Consider the following 24705-nt stretch of genomic DNA (forward strand, 5'->3'; position numbering starts at 1 on the left):
TTTCACATATGTAGATTACTGCATTGACTGCTCAATCAATCCTCCCTGCTTCTACCACCATTCTCTACATACCGTTCTCAATAAAGCACCCAGAATGATAGTGACCCACAAATAACAGCCTTCAAGGCCATATATAATCTAGCATGCTTTGAACTCGGCTTCTATATATTCTTACCTCATTTTCCTCTACTTTCTCCATCATTTTACTCCCTTTCCTTACTTCCTTGTGCAAGTAAGTTACACAGCTTACTTGCTTTTTTAGCATGTGACACATGCTCCTAACTTAGGAGTTTTGCATTGGCTGTTCCCTTTACCCTCTCAATAAGGCCTACATGGACTATTAAAAATTGTGATCTATGGCCTGTCTTTCTCTAACTACTGCCCAGTACTTCTAATCCCTCTTACACTGCTTTTCCTACCCACAACACTATATAAATTTTCTCATATATCATCATCATCATCATTATTATTTTGGTGTACGCCTGCTACAATTTAAGCTCCACACAAGGGCACGGATTTTTATCTGCTTTGTTCATTAACATACTCCAATGCTCTGGAATTCTGCTTGTGAGAAAGAGAAAAGTGCAAAGATAGTCGAGGTCTCTTCTGAAATAATGAATTTAATTTGTAGATTGAATGATCTCACCACAAATAGGAGTAAACCATCAAGTTACAGACATATGCTGCTGAACTCAGTAAGCTTCAAAAATCTTAAAAGCATCTAGGCAGAAGAAACCAATGACCAACAAAGGAGGGAAAATATCAGGCTAGCCTCAAAGTTCTCACGAAAACTTGGGAAGTCAGAAAACTCTTCTATGTGAATATTCATGGGAAAAAGATTTGTCAAAGATTCTTTATTTAGCCAGTATGTCATCCAAATGTGTGTAACAAGCAACTACAGCTTTTTTTAAGTTCTCAAATATGTAATAGTTAATATTTAAATTATAGCACTCTCGAACTGCCCTAGAAATCCTAAACACATAATGAAACATCATCGGACGGAGACAGGGCATGGAGGGATAAATTAGGAGCTTGGGATCAACATATACTCACTACTATATATAAAATAGATAACCAACAAGGACCTACTGTATAGCACAGGGAACTATACTCAATGTTTTGTAATAATCTACAAGGGAAAAGAATCTGAAAAAGAATAACTATTAGTTCCTTTATTTCTCTCTCTCTCTTTTTTTGCTGATGAAGAATAAAAATAGATAACAAGAAAAAAGCAAATTAAAAAGTAAATGTAAATGGATTAAGATCAGATCAGCTATAAAAGACTCTCAGACTTGGTACAAAACTAAACAGGAGAACCTCCCTGGTGGCACAGTCGTTAAGAATCTGCCTGCCAATGCAGGGGACACGGGTTCGAGCCCTGGTCCGGGAAGGTCCCAAATGCCACAGACCAAGTAAGCCCGTGTGCCACAACTACTGAAGCCCATGCACCTAGAGCCTGTGCTCCGCAACAAGAGAAGCCACCGCAATGAGAAGCTTGCGCACCACAACAAAGAGGAGCCCCCACTTGCCACAACTAGAGAAAGCCCTTGCGCAGCATCGAAAATCCAATGCAGCCAAAAACAAACAAACAAATAAACAAATAAATTCATTTAAAAAACACAAAAAACTAAACGTGACTAACCACATGCCATTTAAACAGACTCCTAAAAACTGAAAACAAAATGATGGAGAAAGTAATGATTTTTTTTGTTTTTACAAGAGCAAGGTTAACATTGCAGCTGTCTTCAAAGCAAAAAGCTTTGAACTATACAAAAGAGACTCACTTACAATTATCTAGAATTCAATCCACCAAGTAGCAGAAACAAAGTATAGCAGAAATATGTACCTCTATGGAAACAGAATAAGAAATTTTAAATGATCTCCTTTAGTCCTTGTCAAGATCTAATACACCAAAATTAATGATAATAAAGACGAATTAAGAAGGTTGATTTTAACAGATTTACATATACTGATATATGTTACAGTGTAAGAACAGGATAAATAGTATAATTCCATTTCATCAAAATAAATCATTTATGTTAATATTATAGCAAAAATTAAAAAACAAATACCAAACTATTGACAACGATACCCTTAAATTTAGAGCAGGGTATAGAAGGAAAGAGAAAGAAAAGACTGGGAGGAGGTTATACAGAATTTTCACTGTAAATTGTACATTTCCTTTTGTAAAGGAAGTACTTTTTGAAAAGATAAAGATCACTTGTGTAACCAGAAAAAAACCAAGATTTAAAAAATTGTGTCTATGAGGGACTTCCCTGGTGGCACAGTGGTTAAGAATCCACCTGCCAATGCAGGGGACATGGGTTCAAGCCCTGGTCCGGGAAGATCCCACATGACGTGGAGCAACTAAGCCCATGCACCACAACTACTGAGCCTGCGCTCTGGAGCCCACAAGCTACAACTACTGAGACTGCGTGCCATAGCTACTGAAGCTCGTGTGCTTAGAGCCCATGCTCCGCAACAAGAGGAGCCACCACAATGAGAAGCCCACGCACCACAACAAAGAGTAGTCCCCGCTTGCCACAACTAGAGAAAGCCTGCACGCAGCAACGAAGACCCAACACAGCCAAAAACAGATTAATTAAAAAATTTATGTCTATGATATATAAACTTTAATCCTCTTTTCAAAATGGAAAGAAATAGGAAATCAAATTTCTCCCCAATGGCTTCCAATTTGAGTTTTCTCTGGTCCTGCCCTATATACTCTGTCCCACTCAAGAGATTCTCAACATATCACAGCATGCTAAAAAATTCTGAGAAGTTGTACAATTAAAGAAACTCATGTAACTACAAGTACTACCTACCCTCTCTCTTCCTAATGTCCTCAACTCACATTTCATTGGAAAAGACACATAGGAATTCCCTTTTCTTCATTTATACCTACAACCAACCCACCTATGTATCTCTACCCTGATTCATGTTTTCCTTCTGTAGTATCCCCTGTTCATACAAGCCAATATCTTCTTTCCAGTATCTTCTTATCCCTCGCCTCTTCTTTCATAGCATCAACCTGTCCCTCTCCTGGGTCATTCTTATGAATATACAAATATAATATCTCTCATCTTTAAAAACAAACATGAAAACAAAACCCTCTTTTGATCCCATATTGAACTCTAGCTACTGACCCAAATCTTGCTCCCTTTCATAGAAACACTTCTTGAAGGTGTCATCTACATCTATCTCTACTTTTCACATCCCATTCATTCTTCACCTTGCTTCCATCTGGCTTTCTCTCCCATTCCACTAAACTGCTTGTCAAGATCAGATACTTCCACACTATCAAATCAAAAAGAAACTTTTCATTCCTCTTGAGCTCTCAGCAACATTCTTTCTTGATCACTTCCTCCTTAAACACTTGCTCTCTTGGCTCCCATGTCACTACTCTTAACCAGTTTTTCCTCTTTTCTCACCAGGGATTCATTTTTCTTTCTTTCTTTCTTTTTTTTTAACATCTTCATTGGAGTATAATTGCTTTACAATGGTGTGTTAGTTTCTGCTTTGTAACAAAGTGAATCAGCTATACATATATATATATATCCCCATATCTCCTCCCTCTTGTGTCTCCCTCCCATCCTCCCTATCCCACCCCTCTAGATGGTCACAAAGAACGGAGCTGATCTCCCTGTGCTATGCGGCTGCTTCCCACTAACTATCTATTTTACATCTGGTAGTATATATAAGTCCATGCCACTCTCTCACTTCATCCCAGCTTACCCTTCCCCCTCCCCGTGTCCTCAAGTCCATTCTCTATGTCTGCATCTTTATTCCTGTCATCCTGCCCCTAGGTTCTGCATAACCCCCCTTTTTTTTTTTAAAGATTCCATATATATGTGTTAGCATACGGTATTTGTTTTTCTCTTTCTGGCTTACTTCACTCTGTATGACAGTTACTAGTCCATCCACCTCACTACAAATAACCCAATTTCATTTCTTTTTATGGCTGAGTAATATTCCATCATATATATGTGCCACATCTTCTTTATCCATTCATGTGTCAATGGATACTTAGGTTGCTTCCATGTCCTGGCTATTGAAAATAGAGCTGCAATAAACGTTGTGGTACATGACTCTTTTTGAATTATGGTTTTCTCAGGGTATATGCCCAGTAGTGGGATCAGTTTCACCTGCCAACAAGTCTTCCTGGTCTACCCAAACTCACTTCTGAGCCCCTCCCTTCTTCTCTAGCTATTCTCTGTCCTTACGTGAATTTATCTAAACTCATAACTTTCAATCCTTTTATAACCTGATAAGTCTTCCTCTGAATACCAGATTCATAATCTAACTTTTATACTTCCACTGGGATGTCAACATAGATATTTTAAACATAATATAAAAAGCACAAAACAGATGTCTTGAGTCTCTCTGGTCTGAAACCTTTCATCCTTAACCTTCTTCACTATCTCAGTAAATCTAAATCTACCCAGTTGCTTAAACCATAAATTTATGAATCAGCTTTGATTTTCCCTTACTCTCCACAGTGAATGCATAAGAAGCCCTGTTGGTATGACTTCCAAAATACTCTAGAAACTGCCCACTTTTCCTTTTTAGTACCTATAACTTGGCACATGGTGGGTGCTCAGTCAACACTAACAGCAGCAAACAAAATTATAAACAAGAACCAGAGAAAGCCTTTACCATATAAGATTTCTGTTAATAAACATACGAAATACTGTTAGTTTATTTACCAGTTATGCAAACAGTTTCATTATACCTAATTTTTTTTTTTACTACGGGAGTCATTATATAGATGTATCTAAGCTTAAGCATCTGAACCTAATAAAATCAGGATTCATACAAAATAATGATTCTTATCATAAAACTACAAGAAGGATTAAATAGCCAACTCTATGTGAATTCATTTGGATATAAGGTAATGTACTTTCAACAGTGTGTAAGAACTGAGCATTTACCATGTGCATAATAACATCATGCTAGGTACTGTGCAGGATAGGATACACAAAGCTACACGTGTGAAAATCTGCATAGAGTACACACACACACACACACATGCGTGCACACAGTCACAAGTACAAGCAAACCTGGGGGAATCTAAAGTATCTGCAGGTCACATTAATGTCAATACCCTGTTTGTGATATTTTACTAGTTTTGCAAGATGTTACCTTTGCGGGAAACTGGGCAAAGGGTCCATGGAATCTTTCTGCATTATTTCTTACAATGGTATGTCCATCTACAATTACCTCAAATTAAAAAGATTTTTTTAAAAAAAGGTCATTGCAATAATCCAAGTAAGAATTTATGATAACCTCAACTAAGACTGTGACAATGAAATGGAAACAACATGTTTCACAGCAGAATAAAGATCAGACAAGTTAAATAGCAAGAGCATGTAGCTTTGACCCACAGTAACTCCTTCCTGAAAATACATCCTTACCCAATCATGGTGAGGATAGGGAAGAAATATCTATGACCTGTGAGGAAAAACCTACCTTTCCTAATGAGCAAGTACAAACAAGCCTTGTATGACTGACTTCTAGAATCTCACAGGAATTTCATTGAAGACCACATTTGGCTACACAGGGTTTCTCAACTTCAGTATTATTGACATTTTGAATTGCAGGGTGTTTAGCAGCATCCTTGGCCTCAATCCAACAGATACCAGTAGCAATTCCCCACCTGAGTTGTGACAGCCAAAAATGTCTCCAGGTATTGCCAGATGCTCCCTGCAGGTCAAAATTGACCCTGGTTGAGAACCATTGCGCTAGGCTAATAAAATCAAGGACTAAGAACTCAAGTTTGGGAGATGGCTACAGATATAGCCCTGGGAAGTCTGAGACTTTAACTTTAAAAAAAAAAAGTCAATACATAATTCAAGATAGAGAATCACTACTGTACGGTACACAAAGATGAATGATAATCATAACTGCCTTCAAAAAGCTTACAATGTAGTAAGAAAAACAAAACTTATTAAACTACAAAGCAATAAAACTACTAGAAAGTGATTACTTTATGTGGGAAGAATAAGTATTACACCATAGCATAACACATCAACATAAAAAAGAAGTCTTTAGAGTCAGTACTCCATGAAGGTCTACTTAATCCTTTTTTTTTTTTTTTTTTTAATTCTCTAAAAGCTGTTAGGTGCTGGATGTTGTCAATGCTCTTTCAGACCCTTTAACCTAACACTAGGTGAAAAGAGGGAAGAGAAAATAACTGAGGGCAAATAAATGTGGTCTGGGTTCTTGTATACATGTATCAGACAAACTGGTTCTTGCACTGATTCATCTCTAAGATGACACCTTCCTATAAAGCATTTCAACATATATTATCTACCTGGCAGGCATTTTATTAATGCCATTAACAATTTTACTAACAAAAAATTAGACCTGGAGTCACCTGGAGAGGGTCCTAGCAAAACATCTAGCTATTCAAGTTAACGATGAGTGATTTCTTCCCAACTTACCTAAAAATATTTTTTCAAGTGTATTCAAATCAAAATAAGTTTTATATTATACCCAGCATTTCATTCTTAAAACCATTACTTCTCCCTTTGCTTCCCATGTCATCTGTTAGGTTCTTTCTGTCACTCTGAAGATTGCAAATCAGAGCATCAGTAAAGAATGAGACAAATTCAAGTGTGTTCTTCTCTTCTCTTACATCAACAGAGGTTCTAGAGTCCATATATACTTTAGAAAGTATATATGACACCCTTAAAATGCCACTAAAATTTTGTGAACGTGCATTTTTCCAGTTAAAATATCCAAACCTTTCCTCAGATTTTCAAAGGCTAAGAACAATTTCCAAAAAGCTCAAAACAACTACACACACATACACAAACATATGCAAGGTGTACCTTTATATGGACAAAGTTAGATACTAACTCAAGATCTCTTTTGTCACACCCTTATATTCTGTTGTAAGAACTGTAAACATCAGATATTACTACTTTTAAAAAGCAGTCCTCCTTCCGCTGAGGTTTCTCTTAACACAGTCATAGATTAAGCCCTATTGAGGACTCTTTCAACGCATCAGCGGAGATGACAAGAAAACATTACAGAGCTGAAAATCATAAAACTATACCTACTGTGGAAATAACTCTTCTAGGTTTGAGTGGGATGATTTGTAGTATATAAATTTTTGGAGCACATAAAATTGACAACCCTATAAACTCACTTATAAGTCTTGGAATAGTAACAATTGTCCATTGATATAAAATTATAGTAAGAACACAGTAGTCTATGTTATAGAGGTAAAGTGCCTCCTTTATATATTAACTAAATATAGTCTAACAATTAATATAATGAATGTGCTGCAAAAGAATAATTTCAGTAATTTGTGCTATGCCAGTTTTTGCTAAACATTCAACATGCTGTTATGAAAACTAAGTAAAAACACAAAGTTTGAATAGAAAGCCACACTGAAGACATTTACATTTGCTTTTAAATTAGTGAAAACAAGCATACCACTGACACAATCATTTAAACTGAGTCTTATTAGAACACATCAGTCAAAATATACTTTAAAAACTAACCATCTCGTTACATTTCATTCTGAATTTGAAGAGTAACAGATCATGGTCAACCCAACAGCACAGAACAAATTCAAAGAAACAGCAAATAGTGAAATGCAGGCAGAAATATTCACATTATATATCCACACTTACATCATACCATAAATTGATGTCACCAGCACCAGAAATGCTACTAAAGAAACCAATTTTAACTTTATGAGAAATTTCAGAAACACCTTAGAACTAATCAGTCAGATGTAGAACATATTTAGCCAATATGAAAGCAATAAAAATCGTTACTAAGACTTCTAAATAAATGCTTTCCAAATGAAATGAGAGATATGAAAGAACCAGAAGTTTTACTAACCTTGATGAAAATATAAAATATGTTTAATTTTCACCAAAATCAAATGTACTAGACTGAATGCCTGAGAGCAGAGCCCATGACCAAGTCATCCCTGTATCCTTAGCTTTGGACAGTGTTCAGGCATAGAAGGCATTCAGTAAGATGCTTGTTGAATAAAACAACAGTTTCCTTGAGTCAAAATAAATGTAATTATTTTTAAAAACCCATAAATCGTTCTTTCATTACCACTACAAAAACAAACCTATATACTCCTACTGACTTCAAACTGATCATAGTACAACATACTATGCTAGGCCATGCAGATCAACTATAAACAACATGTAAATCTAGCCTGCATTAGACACTGCAATTTTCATCCCTTAGAAATTACCCTAATTTGGGGGAAGCCAACCTCGCCAAGAGCTCTAAAGGCTCAGGCCTACATTCAATAGCATAATTCTCCACCTCTGGCCAGACTTTACTGGTCAGGAATGGATATAAGACCCAACTCATGGCAATGAGGCTGGAAACGATGCTGGCTGAGGAATCTGGGAAAGCAATTTTCTCATTCTTCTGATCATACTTCCTTTATAAAAGTGACCCTCACTCTCTCCCCTAAGGAAGTGTCTGCAAAGTAATAACATATATAATGGGCACCCTATTATCAACTGCCCAGAAATCTAACCAAGGTACTCCCCAAAAAATAGGTGAAAAATAGAAAACCTGAAACTGTCGAGCAGTTCAAGACTTTGTTAAATGACTTAGCTCATTAAACAAAGTGCAAACTACTCTATCTGTATCTGATCTGTAAGTATTGCTCTTCCTACAGTAAGCTCTTTAATCATCCAATTTTTTTTTTTTTTTTTTGCGGTACGCGGGCCTCTCACTGTTGTGGCCTATCCCGTTGCGGAGCACAGGCTCCGGACGCACAGGCTCAGCGGCCATGGCTCACGGGCCCAGCCGCTCCGCGGCATGTGGGATCCTCCCGGACCGGGGCACGAACCCGTGTCCCCTGCATCGGCAGGCGGACTCTCAACCACTGTGCCACCAGGGAAGCCCCATCCAATTTTTATTTAGCCTTAATTATAACTCTTCCAAGAACCTCAGATGTGAACACTGACAGTCAGTTAAGTGACTGTCAAGAGGTTAAGTGATATACACTAAAAATAAAAAGCAAACTTACCCTACAACTTATACATTTTGATACAGACAAACAGCAGTTCACCACAGACATACTTTCATATACTTCATTACTTTTATATCTGGAATGAACAATCTATAAATCAAGAGAAAATTCTGGTCACCACTGTCTGGTTGACAGTGTTTTCAAAAGGCATTTTACTTAATAAAGACTGTAGGTTCTAGAAGTCAGAAGTCAAATAATTCTAAACTTAAGATTTACTATACTCTAAAGGATCTACCCTATTAATAGCTTGGTATCAGTTCACTATCTACTAATACTAAATTAACATCTTCGACTCAATATATACATATAGATATCTCTTCAGTTTTTTTGAAGAAAACATTATCTATTTTGGTATTCTTCCCTAAACAGGCTCCAAACCCTAGTATAATGGCTAAAGCAGCAGAATCTTCTAAGATACTATTTGATAGAGGGGTTTAATAAGAAGGGACCAATAAAACACAGAGAAAATAATAAGGACTGGATGGAACATTTGAGAGTAAAATAGGAGTTGGTAGTTGCTAATATAAATAAGAGGATGAAAAGATTCATGACCTGGAAATAAGACAGGAAAACAATTTTAAAGAAAAGCTCAAAAAGAAAAATCATTAGAATACCAGCTTATTCTAATGCACCACAAAATTCACAAAGTATTCTACTATTTACTATCTGAATCAAGCTGACAGCACTGAAATGGATACTGAAGAAAAAACAAACTAGTTAAAACACAAGTATATCTCATTGAATGGATGTTAAAAACTGGCAATTTTATCAATATTAACTCAAATTTTCTCATTCAGTTCATTCTCTTAAGCACTATTTTTCAAGCACCTGTTAAGTTAAAGTCAATTCAGTAGGTCACAACCAGCACCCCTTTTTTCACTGCAATAGACTAGAAAATCAAAATAACTTATGAAGTAGGTATTGTTTTGCAAGATTTCCTTTACATAGAAATATTTATGTCTATAACGGGTTATGACTTAAGAAAATCCTTGCAAATCAAGAAATATCTTAGAGGTTTTGTTCCCACAACTAACACTAAACTCATTTTGGGGTATAGAACAAAAGATAATTAAGCATAAAGCCTTCTCTGCTTGGCAGGAATGACAACTAAAGCCCACATTAAGAGAAACAGATCTTTGAGCCTTCCTTAGATGCCACTAATGCCCAAAAGTTATAATCTTCCAATGTCAAGGAACCTGAGAAAATATTCCTAGACTATAGCTCCCATGTTGGAATCAAAGAATGAAGGTAAAAAGAATGAACTTTTCTCTTAGAGGAAAAAAAAAAAAAAGAAGAAGAAGAAGTACATAAATTCAGGATCAAAAATCACAGGAGTATTTAATTTAAAAATGAGTCAGGAGACTAATCCAGCAAATGGGTCAAAGGACTATTCTGAAATACAGACAGAGTATACTGAGATATTTCAGGCCTGAAGCACACTATAATAGCATTTATTGAACACTGCTGTATGTCAGGCACTTGAGACACACAGTTCCAATTTCTACCACAATTCCAAGCGAAACATTATCATTCCTAATTTACAGGTGAGGGAATGAGCTAAGAAAAGGTAAGTGGTCTATTTTTACTCTCCCTACCTTTAAGGATCCTCTCTGCTCCTTGGCCATTCAACATTGGTCTAGGCTGTGTTAGGCACTCCTCTGTATTCACTCCCTAGGTCATTTCATCTACTGCCATCTCTACCTCATTGTCTCCTAAATACATATCTCCAACTCAGACCTCTTCTCTGAGGACCTATATATCTAACTGCCTATTTGATATCTCCACTTGAACTCTAAAAGTTTTCATTTCCATCCCTCCACTCCAAACCTGGCAAATTTCCAATGCTCTACGTCAGGAACAGCATCATCACTGATTAAGCCGCACAAGCTAGAAACCAAGGCGATATCTTTCCTATCTCTTTCATCATCTTTACTCTTCCCCCACATATGCAATACATTATCAAATCTTATGTATTTTAAGTATTTCTCAAATCCATCCCATTCTATCCATTGAAACCACTCTCCCTCCCCACTCCAACTATTCAAAGCTTTTATCATGATTCGCTTAGACTACTGTAAATGCCTACTGGTCTTCTGTATCACTCAACCCATACTCCATACAGAAACCCAGTGATTTCAGATCCACTAACTCTGTTAATTTCAATATACTCTTAGGCTAAATAACAAAAATTCCTAACAGTGCTAAAAAGGTCTGCATCTAGTCCCTAGCCTCAAATCTCTCCTTGTATTATTCTCTCCCATAGATCAGGTATCAGCAAATTATGGCCTAGGGGACCAATCCACCCTGCTGCCTGTTTTTAAAAATAGCCATACTGGGCTTCCCTGGTGGCGCAGCGGCTAAGAATCCACCTGCAGATGCAGGGGACATGGGTTCGTGCCCTGGCCTGGGAAGATCCCACATCCTGAGGAGCAACTAAGCCTCTGTGCCACAACCACTGAGCCTGCGCTCTAGAGCCCGCGTGCCTAGAGCCCGTGCTCTGCAACAAGAGAAGCCCTCGCTCACAACTAGAGAAAAGCCCGCACGCAGCAACAAAGACCCAACGCAGCCAAAAATAAATAAATAAATAAAAAGAAGCCATACTCATTCACTTACATGTTGTCCATGCCTGCTTTTTTTTACAGCAGATCTGAGCAATTATAATACAGGAGGTATTACCTTCAAAGTCTCAAATATTTATTATCTTGCTCTTTACAGAAAGTTTGCCAACTACGGCTTCAGATCAATGACTAGCCACAGTGACCTCCTTTAAGAATATGCACATTCTATTCATTCAGCATTAAATATTCTTCCATCCACCCAACCACTCCCCTACTTAAGTCCAATTCATCTATCAGATCTGACAAAATGACAAGTCTCAGGGAAGCCTTTATTCACCCTGTAGACTAGTATATCCCAATTCAGATTAGCCACATTTCAAGTGTTCAACAGCCTCACATGGCTTGGAAGGACAGCTCCAAGTCAGAGGTCTGTGTATTTGGGAGCACTTTGTTCTGTTTTACTGGTAAATGTGCCTGTCTCTGAGCCAATAACACATTATGTTAAATACTAAAGTTTTACGTTATCTGATAGAATAAGCACATGTATCATCACCACTCTACCTCTGCCTTTCTTCTTCAGAAGTGTCCTGGCTATTAAATACTTGGTTTTACTATTTACTCTTCCATATTTGTATTAGAATCAGTGCAGAATTTCTTGAAAAATCTTTGACACTTTGAATGAAACAACACTGAATGTAGAGCTAAGTCTGAACATCAATAACTTCTTTGTGATAAGCCATATTCATGGATAGGAAGGCAATAGTGACCCCATTTACTTAGATCTTCTTTAATGTCTTACAATAAAGTTTTATACTTTTCCACACGGAGGTTTGCACATGATGTTACAATTACTCCCAGGTACTTGATAATCTGCCATGCTTTTAAAAATGGTGTCTTCTCTGATTATTTTTTCTAGTTGTTTACTGCTGATGTATAGAGATGCAACGGACGATTACTGATCTTATATGGAGCTGTTTTGCTCTTTTATTAATACTAATAATTTATCTGTAGATCCCTTTTGGCTTTTACATAAGCAATCATATCATCAGCCAAGAGTGACAATTTTGTTTCTTCCTTTCCAATACTCATCCTTTTAATTTTTTTTCTTATCTTACTGCTTTAACTAGGATCTCTGTATAATACCAACTGGAAGTGGTGATGGTGTGTACATTCTGTCTTGTTCCTGGTTGAAAAGGGAATCCATTTCCCTAATTAGGATGATGCTTACTTGTTTGCATATTTATAGATACCTTTTCTCAAGTAAGTTCTCATCTGTTCATAATTTAGTAGCTTTCTCATTTACTAAATTTTATCAAGTGCTTTTTATATATATTGTTGGATTTTTTCTTTTGGTATTATACATTCACAATCCCTATGTAAAACCCTTAGGGTAAGATATTTTAGAATTCAGAAAATTTTAGTCATCATCCCTACTGTACAGTACAAAAAACGTGTATTAGGTAACAACCCCAACAAACTGTGGGTCAGTACCTGTATTCAAATACATTAACACACTTGCAGTGAACTATATGGATATTCACTCTAAATAAGACAATGCTTATATGTAGCCTCACACATTAGTTCAAGTCAGGTTTTCCCACCAAGAACAGGGTAAATCAGATTACACTGCCAAGTTCTAAACAAACTTTTGGTTTTCAGAGGTTACTGGATTTCAAAATTGCAGTTAAGGGTCTGTAGACCTGAACTTTATTTAGAATTTTTGCATGTGCACTCATAAGTAAAATGGGACTAAAATTTTCTTTTCTAATATTACCTGTGACTGGTTCTGGAATTAAGAATAGATAACTTCAGATAATGAATTAAAGAATGTATTCTCCTATTCTATTTTCTGGATTTGTAGAACACTGGAATGATCTGTTCCCTAAAAAGTCTCCTGTAAAATTACCTGGGCCTGGTATTTTTGTGGTAAGATGTAACTATTACTTCATAATTTATTTAATAGTTACAGGATTATTCTAAGCTTTCTTGTCAAGGAGTTTAACTTTGTTTAAACTTTCAAATTTGTTGACATAAAATTGTTGATAGTATTCTCTACTATCTTATTAATCTGATCTATCTGTAATTATATTCCCCTTTTCATTCTCAGGATTTATGCCTTCTCTTTTTATCTGATCAATCTTGCCAGATCTTTGTCTATAGTTTTCTAGTCTAAAAAACGTTAACCATCATCTGAGCCGACAGTGAGCTGTAATCTTTTTGCAACAGCAACATCAAAGATCACTGATCACCGTAACAAATATAATAATCTAAAAGTTTGGAATATTGCAAGAATTACCAAAATGTAACATGGAAGCAAGTAAGAAGTAAGCAAATGCTATTGGAAAAATGGTGCTGATGAAGACTTGCTTGTTGCAGGGTTGCTAGAAACCGTCAATTTGTAAAAAATGCAGTATCTGAGAAGCGCAAAAAGCAAAGCACAATAAAACAAGCTATGTCAATGTATCAAATTAATATTGCAAAATGGTAGATCAAAAGGGAAAAACAGACAAATGGGATGCTTACAGACAAACAGAAAAAAATGAACAAAATCACTTTATATCTGAGTTTCTGCAGAGAGAACACACATATTCAGCTAGAACTTTTATGCTGAAGAATGTGAAATCAAACTTCCACCCCAAATAAGATAAAGCTCAAGTAAATAAAATGTAATAAGTAACAAAAAATAATCTGCCCTCACAAAATACTCAGAAAATTTAAAAGAGCTGTCAATTATATTTACTGAATGACACAGGCAGCCTAAGTTCTCATTGATGTCAAATCCATTCTCTTAAAAAATAATTTTTTAAAAGCAAACATCTTTAGAAACATTATGAACCATAAATTAAACTTACCTTTTTATCTTCTTTTACTTTGTGTGTTTTCTTCTTCATTTTCTTATCATCTAACTCCTGGTCTGAAGTGATTGCAGGATTATCAATACCACCTTTCCAAGTTTCAACAGGAGAAAGAAGTGGATCTTCTTCACTTCCACGATGTCTTCCTTTTCTTTTTGTTTTAGAAGTGGTGAAAGCTTCATCATCACTTGCATCTGAATGCGTTCTTCTGTAGTATGACTTGGCTTTACTAAATAGGGTTTTAGATTTGTATTTGTATTTTGAAGGTCTCCGTTCCCCATGACTTTTTGAGATTCTATCAGAAAATCCATTTTCCTCATCTCCTTGGGTGTTATTCACAAATGAGTTTCGAATTTTAATAATGCGATTCTGACTATCATCTGGGACAACATATATCTCATCAGAATAGCCCTTCTGTTTGAAAATTGTGTCAATGGGTTCTGAATAGTTATCTGAAGGATCCATATCTTCAGGATGTGCCAAAGGCACCCGGGAGGTCTGTTTTCTTGGATTTTTACCAATACCAGCTTCAATTGTTTTTAAAAGGTTTGGATCCAACTTTTTCACATTTGTCTTAGGTACAACTGGTTTAGGTTTAATAGGTGGAGGCACTTTATGGTTGCGTTCATGGTCATGACAGTTTGGTGTGCTGTGAATAGGATATTCATTTCCTTCCAAATCTAATCTATATCTGGAACGGTCACTAGGCGTTGGAAGCAACTGTACATCATCCCCAATTGGACTATAAGGAGGTGGTGCTTCTGTATCATCATCTGAATCAGGGTAGTTGTTATAGGGAAAACAGTCTCTGGGAGATGGCAGGAAAACATCTTCACTTTGATGGGTTGATTCCCTTGTATTATCAGATAAATAGGAATTTTCTATCATATTTTTTTTCTCTAGAACATCACTGAAAAACAGTGTAAACACCTCAGTTTGCCGATGATACTGAGATAAAGAATACAGTGCTGTAAATTTAGCAGTGATCTCAGTTGCAATGTGTTCTCCTTCAGTCATTAACTCTTTGATGGCTTCATTTTCAAAAAAGTCTGCTTGGCTGTCAGTAACTGCCACCAGCTGTACAGGAATGGTGTCCTGAACTTCTGACAGAAATGCTCGAAGCATTCCCATTGATGCTTTCCGTTTGGCAGAATAAACTAATATATACCCATGAACCAGTTCATCTTTCCTTACTCCAATTGAGGAATGGTATGATAATATTGTGATCTGTATTCGCCTCCTTTTTTCACCAATGATTTTATCAAGCATTAGGGAATTATTCTGTCCAGCTTGAGCAGCACTGCAAGAATGAGAATCAAGGAAGGGTGAAAGAATAAGATCCACACTAAATGGATCACCACACATGGCACACATGACAATTCTCAAGTCAGCTTCTGATACATCCTTATTGGTGGGAACTGGGCTCACCACATCTAAATTATGTTTAACTGATTCTAATACTCCTCTTAGAGCTTGCTTTATTTGGGTTTCATTAAATTTACGAGGATATGTACCAGCAGGTACATCTACAAAAGGACATTGTAACTTGTTTGCCAACTGTTGCCCTTGGTGCCTGAGAATTGGTAGATTCTTACTAATAGAATCTCTCTGATTAGCCAGAATTAATGTAAATGGAAGGTTAGCCATATACTTATCTTTTCTGATCTGAGAAGCTTCCGTTCTTATTTTTCCAATAAATTCCCCAATAAAATTCAGTGACTCAATGGAATTAAATACACAGAAGCACCCATGTGGTTTAAAGGCAGCAGTCCATAACTGACTCAAAAAGTAAGGCGACTTGGCATCAACAGGCCGAAGATCAAGTTCATAAATTTTTCCATCTAAGGCATACTCATCATCAGTGGATTGTGTCCTTATCTCATTTGCTAGTTCTTGGGAAAGGCCATCCTTCCCTAAAATGAAAAGGTTAACTTTATCTATATTGGTACTATCATGATACAACCGTAAGCGGCCATGATCCAACTGCAAAAGACTGCTGGCAAGTAACTGCTCTACTTTAATGTCTGTACAGTTTTGGCCACTAAGACATGTTTCTTTAGTGGGATGATAAACAAATCCTATATGCTTAAGTAGAAGAGACTCCCTATCAGGTGCAAGTTTCTGTAAAGCTTTGTATCTAGGTTCTTCACTCAAAACTGTATGAATTTCACTCATTTTATCTGAACTAGGTGTTGCATTAAGATCTAAATCATAAAAAAGTTCAGAATGTTCAAAAAGCATTTCCTGAAACTCTTCTTTGGCTTTTTCAACTATTTCTCGCTGATGCCTACCATACACCTCTTTGCTATCAGCCTCAGTGATATATTTGAAGGCTTCATCCTCCATAACAAAGCACATAACTTCCTCCCATGGCTGCCCAGGTGAAATAAACTGAATTTTTTCCAAAGTCTTCTTGAATTTTTCCTTCATTTCTACTCTCCTCTTCTCTGATATTAGATGTTGTACATGGTTCTGATAGACTTTTTCAGCTTCTAAAGTGCTCAGGAGGTCAAATGGGATCCGTCTATCATTAATTTTGTCTATATGGTCAGTTTCATCCCAAGGTGTTTTTTCTAGCACCACAAAACATAACTGAAAATCTGCTCTCTTTTCCATTAACTTCAAAGCTTCTGACCAATTCAAATGTTCAATCTCTTCTAGGTTTGGCAAAAGAGTGTTAAAAGCTCTTGGTAAAGTATTTATATATTCTTCTCTTCTTTTTCTTATATGTTCCTGTTTAAGTTGTTCTATATGTTTTGAGAATGTATTTCTGGCCTTTCTTGTTCCCTCTAAGTTGATGTATTCCTCATAATCAGGATGATTTTTCAATTTGTTACTAACAGTTTTCCAAGTTGCATGATAATCTCTCACAGTCTGCACAAGTTTTTCAAACTTATCTGTTGCTGTGACAACAAGCTGTCTCTGCGTTTTATAAGCATCCAGATAGGGAATAATTTTAGGCTTGCCACGAGTTTTATCCAGCATTTGTACCAGTGCAGTGAAACACGTCTCAATGTTGACATTAAATCGTGCAGATGTTTCCACTACAAGAAGGTTCTTTTTGTTTGAAGCAAATGCCTGAACTTCTCTAAGATAATGATCCACACATTCATCACATTTAGTTGCTGCTATTATTACAGGTTTTTTTGATTTTGATAGTTGGACAAAAAGGTTATTTACAAATTTAAGTTGATCATCAAACTTCCTATTGCATCCCTGACTTACGTCAATGCACAATAAAAATCCATCTACATTGAGCTTCCCTTCAGGCATTTGCTTCTGTTCAAAGTCTTGCTCCAAGCCTAGCTGATCAGTGCAAATGTACATCAGTTTTTCTGCTGACTGCAATTTAGAGGCAGCTGCACGTTTTATATATGGTTGCAAATTCGTACTCCGATGAGGCAAGAAAGTCTGGTCATCAATGAACTCAGTTTGTTCAATGACATGAATTTTGCATTCTACTCCATCTTCACCACTTTGTGTTATGTCACCCCAGTACAAAAAATGATCATTGTTTACTACTCGTCCTCCAAAGTCAATGGTGCTAAGCACAGAAGTATGCTCTGGATAATATTCATCTGCTTTTGAGCGTACATATCTATTGCACAAACAAGACTTTCCAACTCCACAGTTACCTTTGTCTTTTTCAGTCCCAGAGAGTCCAACTACACTGATGGTATAGGATGGGGGGCGAGGCTCTTTGTTTTTTGCCATCATAACTCTCTTGTCATGTCTCTACATTCATAAAGATAACCAGATATACTTCTCATTCTGAAAATAAAATCATCTCAAAATACAGATCCCGAATTTCAGAACGATATTTGGTTCTTTGTATTTCCCTCATTTCTGTGCAGAAAGGTCTTCAAGATCTTATGGATCATCTTCCTAGAAAGAGAAAAAGGACAAATCTTAATCATGAATTACACATGTCGAATTATATACATATTAAAGATGTTCATAACAAAGCACCAGGCAAGTTAACAATGTTACATGTATTTTAAGAAATCACCAAAGACAGTTTATGATTTACTGTTATAAATGCAAGATGACCTCAAAATTTAAGGCAAATCTAACAACAAGAAAAACTAAATACAAATTTTAATGTGATCTTACAAACTTTAAAATAAAACCCTCTTAACCAAATGTGCATTTTGTTTCTACTTCTTCCTATGAGTTTGAGGAAACAACTAGTCTTTTCCCCTCCCTCAATTTTCCTGCCTTTTCTGACTGGAGGCTGGCTATGTTTGACGATAACTAAAACATACTAGTTGCGTGAACAACTCTCTCACAACTTTAAAAAACTATCTGCTTTCTGTAACATGGTTCCTCAAAACTTATTCCCTAAAATGGAATTTCATATGAATTTAGCAAGATTTTAGAATTAAAAAAAATTTTCAAGAAGTTTCAACATACTCCTGTGAAATCTATCAAAATTTATATCTAAAAGCAATTAAGGATATTCATATACTTAAACAAGGAAATATAAATGAACAGTTAATACAAATAATGACAGCATTTAACTAGATCAATGCTTCTCAAACGATCTAAGGACCTTTTATTTCATATCTGTAAGTCAATTTTTAAAAATACAATGAATGAAATGTTTAAAAAATCTAGGTCCCAGTTTCTTACTAGATTCAAGAGATACAAAATTACTGTCAAATAGTTTCTAAATGTTTTTGATTTCTGTATTTATTCCCTCTGAGTATTTACAAAGAGCTCAGAGATCACATTTTGAGTAGCACAAAGCTAAAGAATTTTACGATTATGTATTTGAGAAAATCTTTTAGAATTATTTGATATACCAACAACATCAAATAAACTTTAAGAATTGCATGTAATTTAATTTAGGTTATTTGTGTGGAAGCAATGAATCAGTCTCTTACGAAGGTATTATTTGGAGATTCTTCACATTCTTTTGAGGTTGAAGGAAAAGCAATACATCATCATTTCTACCACATCAAAATTTCACAAGGAAAATATCCAGTCATGTACATCAACATATGTGAAAATTATCTTCAATCCAGACAAAATAAAAGAATAAAAAGACCATGAGGAAAAAAATAAAGAACCACTACCTGCCCCCAATATGTGGCTTCTCCACTACCCTCAAAATTGCAAGTAAACATCTATTTAGGTTGTGCTGCACATCTGCTATACTAACAACTAATGGTAAAGAGAAATTATTCTTGAAATTTAAATTCTAATATTTCTAGTACAATAATATTTTAAAATAAAATTTCAGATTTATTTTTGTATTCTCTAAGTTTATCCTATCAGCCTCAACCAAGTATTACTTTTAACAATATCAGCCATCTGATATTCAAGCAAAATGTTCATTATCTTCAATTCGGTAATAAATAAAATATTGTCATGTTGAAGGAGCAACATAAGTAGTAGAACACCATGAGTAAATAGAACTGATTTCAAATTCAACTCCTAGTATATACTAGTTTATGACAATAGTAAAGCCCTAAACCTCTTGAGACATGGTTCCCCCATCTATAAAATAGGGCTGCCTATCTATACAAATTTAAGAACTAATTTTTTCTTTAATGTTAAAGAAAATGTTTAATGTTAATCTTTAATGTTAAGTGCCTAGCAAAGAAAAAAATGCTTAATAAATACTAAGTTCTGTTTTTAAAATTTGATTCTTAGAACCAAGGAAGCTATTGAAGATTTATTAAAAATGATGTGATCAGACTGGTGACTTACAAATATTTATCTGGTAGCAGTATACACAATAACTAGCAGTATAAGAAAGTAGGGCAGTCCCACCCAATGCTCTTAACTCTCTTTCATTAAGTAAAAATTTTTACAAATCTTAACGTGATCAAACTGAATATTTGCACTTAGCACCAAGTTTAACATTCTTTACCTAAACTGCATAAAAGAACAACTGGGCTACTTAATGGATATTTACTGAAAAGACAACAGTGAACTAACTGGATAACAAAGTTATAAACAGTGATAAAAAGGGAAATTAGTTTGTGAAAATAGCATAGTGATTCATAACTAACAATTAAGAAAAAAATTGAAAACACAGTGGAATACAAGGTCTATCCTTCTTTCTTACTAAGCAAGCAAAAAATTGCAGAAGATATCCTTTTAAATGTACATCAAAAGAAAACATAACCAGTGATTACTCTGGGGAATTTTTACATTAAACAGTACAAACACTAGAACTACATATAGCTCTTTATTAACTCTTTGGTAGACAAACATCTATTCTGAAAACTAAGAGCAATTCAAAGAAGTTTAAGACTATCCCCTGCTTTCCAGCTTAAGAGACACAAAGCTGTTAATAGAAAGGTAACAATACAACATCATATGGACCTGAATACTGCAGAAAAACTTCAACTACAAATCTAATCCTTGTCATAATGGTCACATCTTTGTTAATATTTTTTACATATACTTATCGAAACACATGAAAAGAATCATTCATGCTCTCCTAGAGCATAAACCTCAAAAGACTGAGATACTTTTCTATCTAAAGTTATGGAGTATAAGAGAAGAAATAAAAACACTATCACAAAATCAATTTTTAAAGTTTCAGAAAGAAAAAGGCCTTAAAAGTAAATGAAGATGAGTGGAGGCATGAAGTCTTCACGCTTTCATCAGTCATTGAAAACTGGAAAGCTTTTTATCTAACAGACAAAAAAAAACCCTCTATTATGTGTTTTTTTTTTTTTGCGGTGCGAAGGCCACTCACCGCTGTGGTCTCTCCCGTTGCGGAGCACAGGCTCCGGACGCGCAGGCTCAGCGGCCATGGCTCATGGGACCAGCCGCTCCGCGGCATGTGGGATCTTCCCGGACCGGGGCACGAACCCGTGTCCCCTGCATCGGCAGGCGGACTCCCAACCACTGCGCCACCAGGGAAGCCCCTCTATTATACTGAGGATAATTTTTAATACTAAGGCTTCAACACATCCTAATTAATTTGTTAGTGGCAGTCTCTGAATTACAAATACTGAAGTTTAAATTAAAAATAAGGTAGCTTTGTGTGACATTTATGGTTAACAAACCAAATTTACAGTAAACTACCAATTAGACACAGTGAGGAACATCCATATTCTTTTATCTAAGGATGCTCTCAAGCAGGCTACCTGCTGGTATTCTGAAGTCAGATCCAGAGTTTATGTCATGAGTCGCCATATAGTGATTTTCAAATTCTGGTGGGAAAATTCTTTCATCTAGAGGTGGGAAAGAACACTGGGCAAATAAATAGTTGCTCTCTCCAACTCTTCATCAGAGCAGTGTCTTCTTTATTTGATTTACAGGTTTATTTAACTCAGAAACTAAAGTTTATAAAAGTGTTTTCAGATTTTTTAAATGTTTCAGAAATCCTAGACCAGAAAAAAAAAAATTGTTGCCATCCTGCCCTCAAAAAGATTTTGCCATTTGTTTGAGTGAGTATGCTATTACCACCCCAAGGGAGAAAGACAGCTCTCATGAGATTGGCTGTAATAGGTTATAAAGAAATTTACTTTCAGACACTTGGATAGTTTATACATACATGAATTATCCACTGGCCCTCACTATCCAAGTCAAAACTGCCCTCATTAACTAACCAAGGTAATTTTTCTGCTGTGCTGAGAAAAAAAGAATGCCTTCTGTTTTTTTTTGTTTTGAGTTCCCACTAATAAGCTAATGGCCAATGTCTATAGGCAGCCTGGCCAATGTCTATAGGCAGCCTGTTTGATTTAATTTGAAAATTCCTTTCAAATATTTTTTTTTTTTTTTTTTTTTTTTTTTTTGCGGTATGCGGGCCTCTCACTGTTGTGGCCTCTCCCGCCGCGGAGTAACAGGCTCCGGACGCACAGGCTCAGCGCACGGGCACAGCCGTTCCGCGGCATGTGGGATCCTCCCGGACCAGGGCACGAACCCACGTCTCCTGCATTGGCAGGCGGACTCCCAACCACTGCGCCACCAGGGAAGTCCCTCAAATATTTTTAATGGTAATATTTGACTATGTCAATCCAGACATATCTTTTCTATTTTTTTTTTTTTTTTTTTTTTTTTGGCGGTACGCGGGCCTCTCACTGTTGTGGCCTCTCCCGTTGCGGAGCACAGGCTCCAGACGCACAGGCTCCGCGGCATGTGGGATCTTCCCAGACCGGGGCACGAACCCGTGTCCCCTGCATCGGCAGACGGACTCTCAACCACTGCGCCACCAGGGAAGCCCCTCTTTTCTATTTTTGACATAACTATTTTCATATAACTAAAAATACCTTGTTCTCTCTAACATCTACTATCATGCTGATTTTTGCTCATGGAAAAACCAAGATAAAAACAATGACCTACTCAAAGTTAGAGGGTTAAGATGAGTCTCTTGATGACCAATCTTTACTTTCTTAAGCAGTAGTGCTGCTTTTAATAGTTTGCAATCAGTTTCTCATCCTGCCTTTAAGACTACCCTATAAACTTTCACTTCAAGGAAATGTTTAGATTAAGCATCCTTACAGAAATTAATGACAATGTACAATTTTTGAGTGGAACTGTCCTACAGTTGTCTGCTGCAATGAAGCTACCTCTACAACTAAGTTTTCTGAGCAATTTTAAGCCATTCAAACGTAACGTGCTCCTTTTAATGGAGTTTTAATAACATGAAGTGGTTTTCTGCAAAAAAAAAATGTTTTTAAGTTCTATAAGGGATCTAGGAAACTGAAAAGATTATTAATTCTGGACTTAAACTAAATTTTGTTTTGTACCTTTTCACAAAACTATTGCACTCAATCAATAAAAAGTATATTTTAAAAACTATTTTACACTTTTAAGTTACCATACTGTGTCAGGAAATTCTTGCTGGCCCTATCTTCAAAATACATCCAAAATTTATTGCTTTTCACTACCTTTATTGTTATAACTCTGATCTCATTCCACTGTCATCTCTGGCTCTGGATTATTCCAAAGGCTTCTAAACTAATTTCTCTGCTTCCACTCCTGCTCCCCTTCCCCCGTCTGTTCATAGAGCAGCCAGAGTAATTCTTTTAAAACTTAAGTCAGACCCTTCCTTTCTTTTGCTCAAAACTCTCCAGTGGCTCCTAAAAATAAAAGGCAAGTCCTTTCAATGGCTTTCTACAAGATCTACCTTCTCCAGCCCTACCTTACTCTCTGACCTACTCTCATACTATTCTCCCCATTCTCATTCTATTCCAGTCACAGTGAGAAACCCTGAACTGTTGCTCAGCAAGCCAAACATGTTCCTACCTTTGCACTTATTTTCCTAATACTCCCCAAATTCTCCTTTGCTTACCCTCCTAACTTACTATACAACTTACTTCTTTATTATCTGTCATTAACTCTATCCCTCTCCCTGCCCCACTCCAGGTTTAATAAAGATGCACAAAGGCACAAATCTGTTCATTCCATCATCTGGGCTCCCAAGAGCCCAGAACAGTCCTTCCCACCTAGTAGCTATTCAACAAATGCATGAATGCTAATAAATATTAAAATCAAATGTTCTTAAATCTTCGGTTAAAAAAAAAAAAAAGTAAAGCATGTTAGGTTTACTAAATAGGTGCCATGATTTACTAATCTAAAAGATTTTCTAAAGCTACTTATGGAGAAAATATACATATATTCAAGGTCCCAAAATTTTTTGTCAAAAATTAAGCCATCAGAATAAAGACTAACTATAATCTATAATACTGTACAGGCATACCTCGGAGATATTGCAGGTTTGGTTGCAGACCACCACAAGAAAGGAAGTATCACAATAATGTACCACCACAAGAAAGCAAGTATCACAATAACATAAGTCACATGAATTTTTTGGTTTCTCAGTGCATATGAAAGTTATGTTTACACTATACTGTAGTCTACTAAGTGTTCAGTACCATTATGTCTAAAAAAACAATGTACATACCTTAACTAAAAAATAATGCTGTTGGAAAAATGGTGTCTATAGACTTGCTCTACACAGGGTTGCCAAAAACCTTGAATGAGCAAAAAAACAGTATCTGTGAAGCGTAATAAAATGTATGCCTGTATTCAGCCAGAATAATCATCTAACTTTTATTTTTGACACCTAAAAATTTTTTTAAATCACAACTATTTACTACAGAAAACATTTCAAAGACCTAATTATGCAGAAGCAGCTCTGTAATTATGTGCTCCATCTTCTTTAAGTCAAATAGAGAAAATATCCCTTAAATAAACAAATATTCAAGACAGAAGCAGATCCAAGCCCAAAGGTGATCATATATTCCACAATCTTAGGTAAACTTATCGAGAACAGTTTGAGAATAAAAACATCAACTGTATA

The 24705-nt window shown here is 36.1% G+C and overlaps 1 protein-coding gene across 2 annotated transcripts in view; it reads right to left on the reverse strand.

The window, feature by feature from the left end:
- The window catches only part of ARHGAP5 (Rho GTPase activating protein 5), a 75019-nt gene that overhangs the window by 43394 nt on the left and 6920 nt on the right, over nucleotides 1–24705 (reverse strand). For both annotated transcript variants that reach the window (XM_060004705.1, XM_060004704.1), the window contains exon 2: nucleotides 14433–18320. In XM_060004705.1, coding sequence (XP_059860688.1) covers nucleotides 14433–18152 — 3720 coding nt within the window. In that variant the 5' untranslated portion in view covers nucleotides 18153–18320. The remainder of the gene's footprint in view (nucleotides 1–14432; nucleotides 18321–24705) is intronic.

Source organism: Delphinus delphis, chromosome 2 (genome assembly GCF_949987515.2).
Source record: "Delphinus delphis chromosome 2, mDelDel1.2, whole genome shotgun sequence".
In the NCBI taxonomy this organism is placed as follows: Eukaryota; Metazoa; Chordata; class Mammalia; order Artiodactyla; family Delphinidae; genus Delphinus; species Delphinus delphis.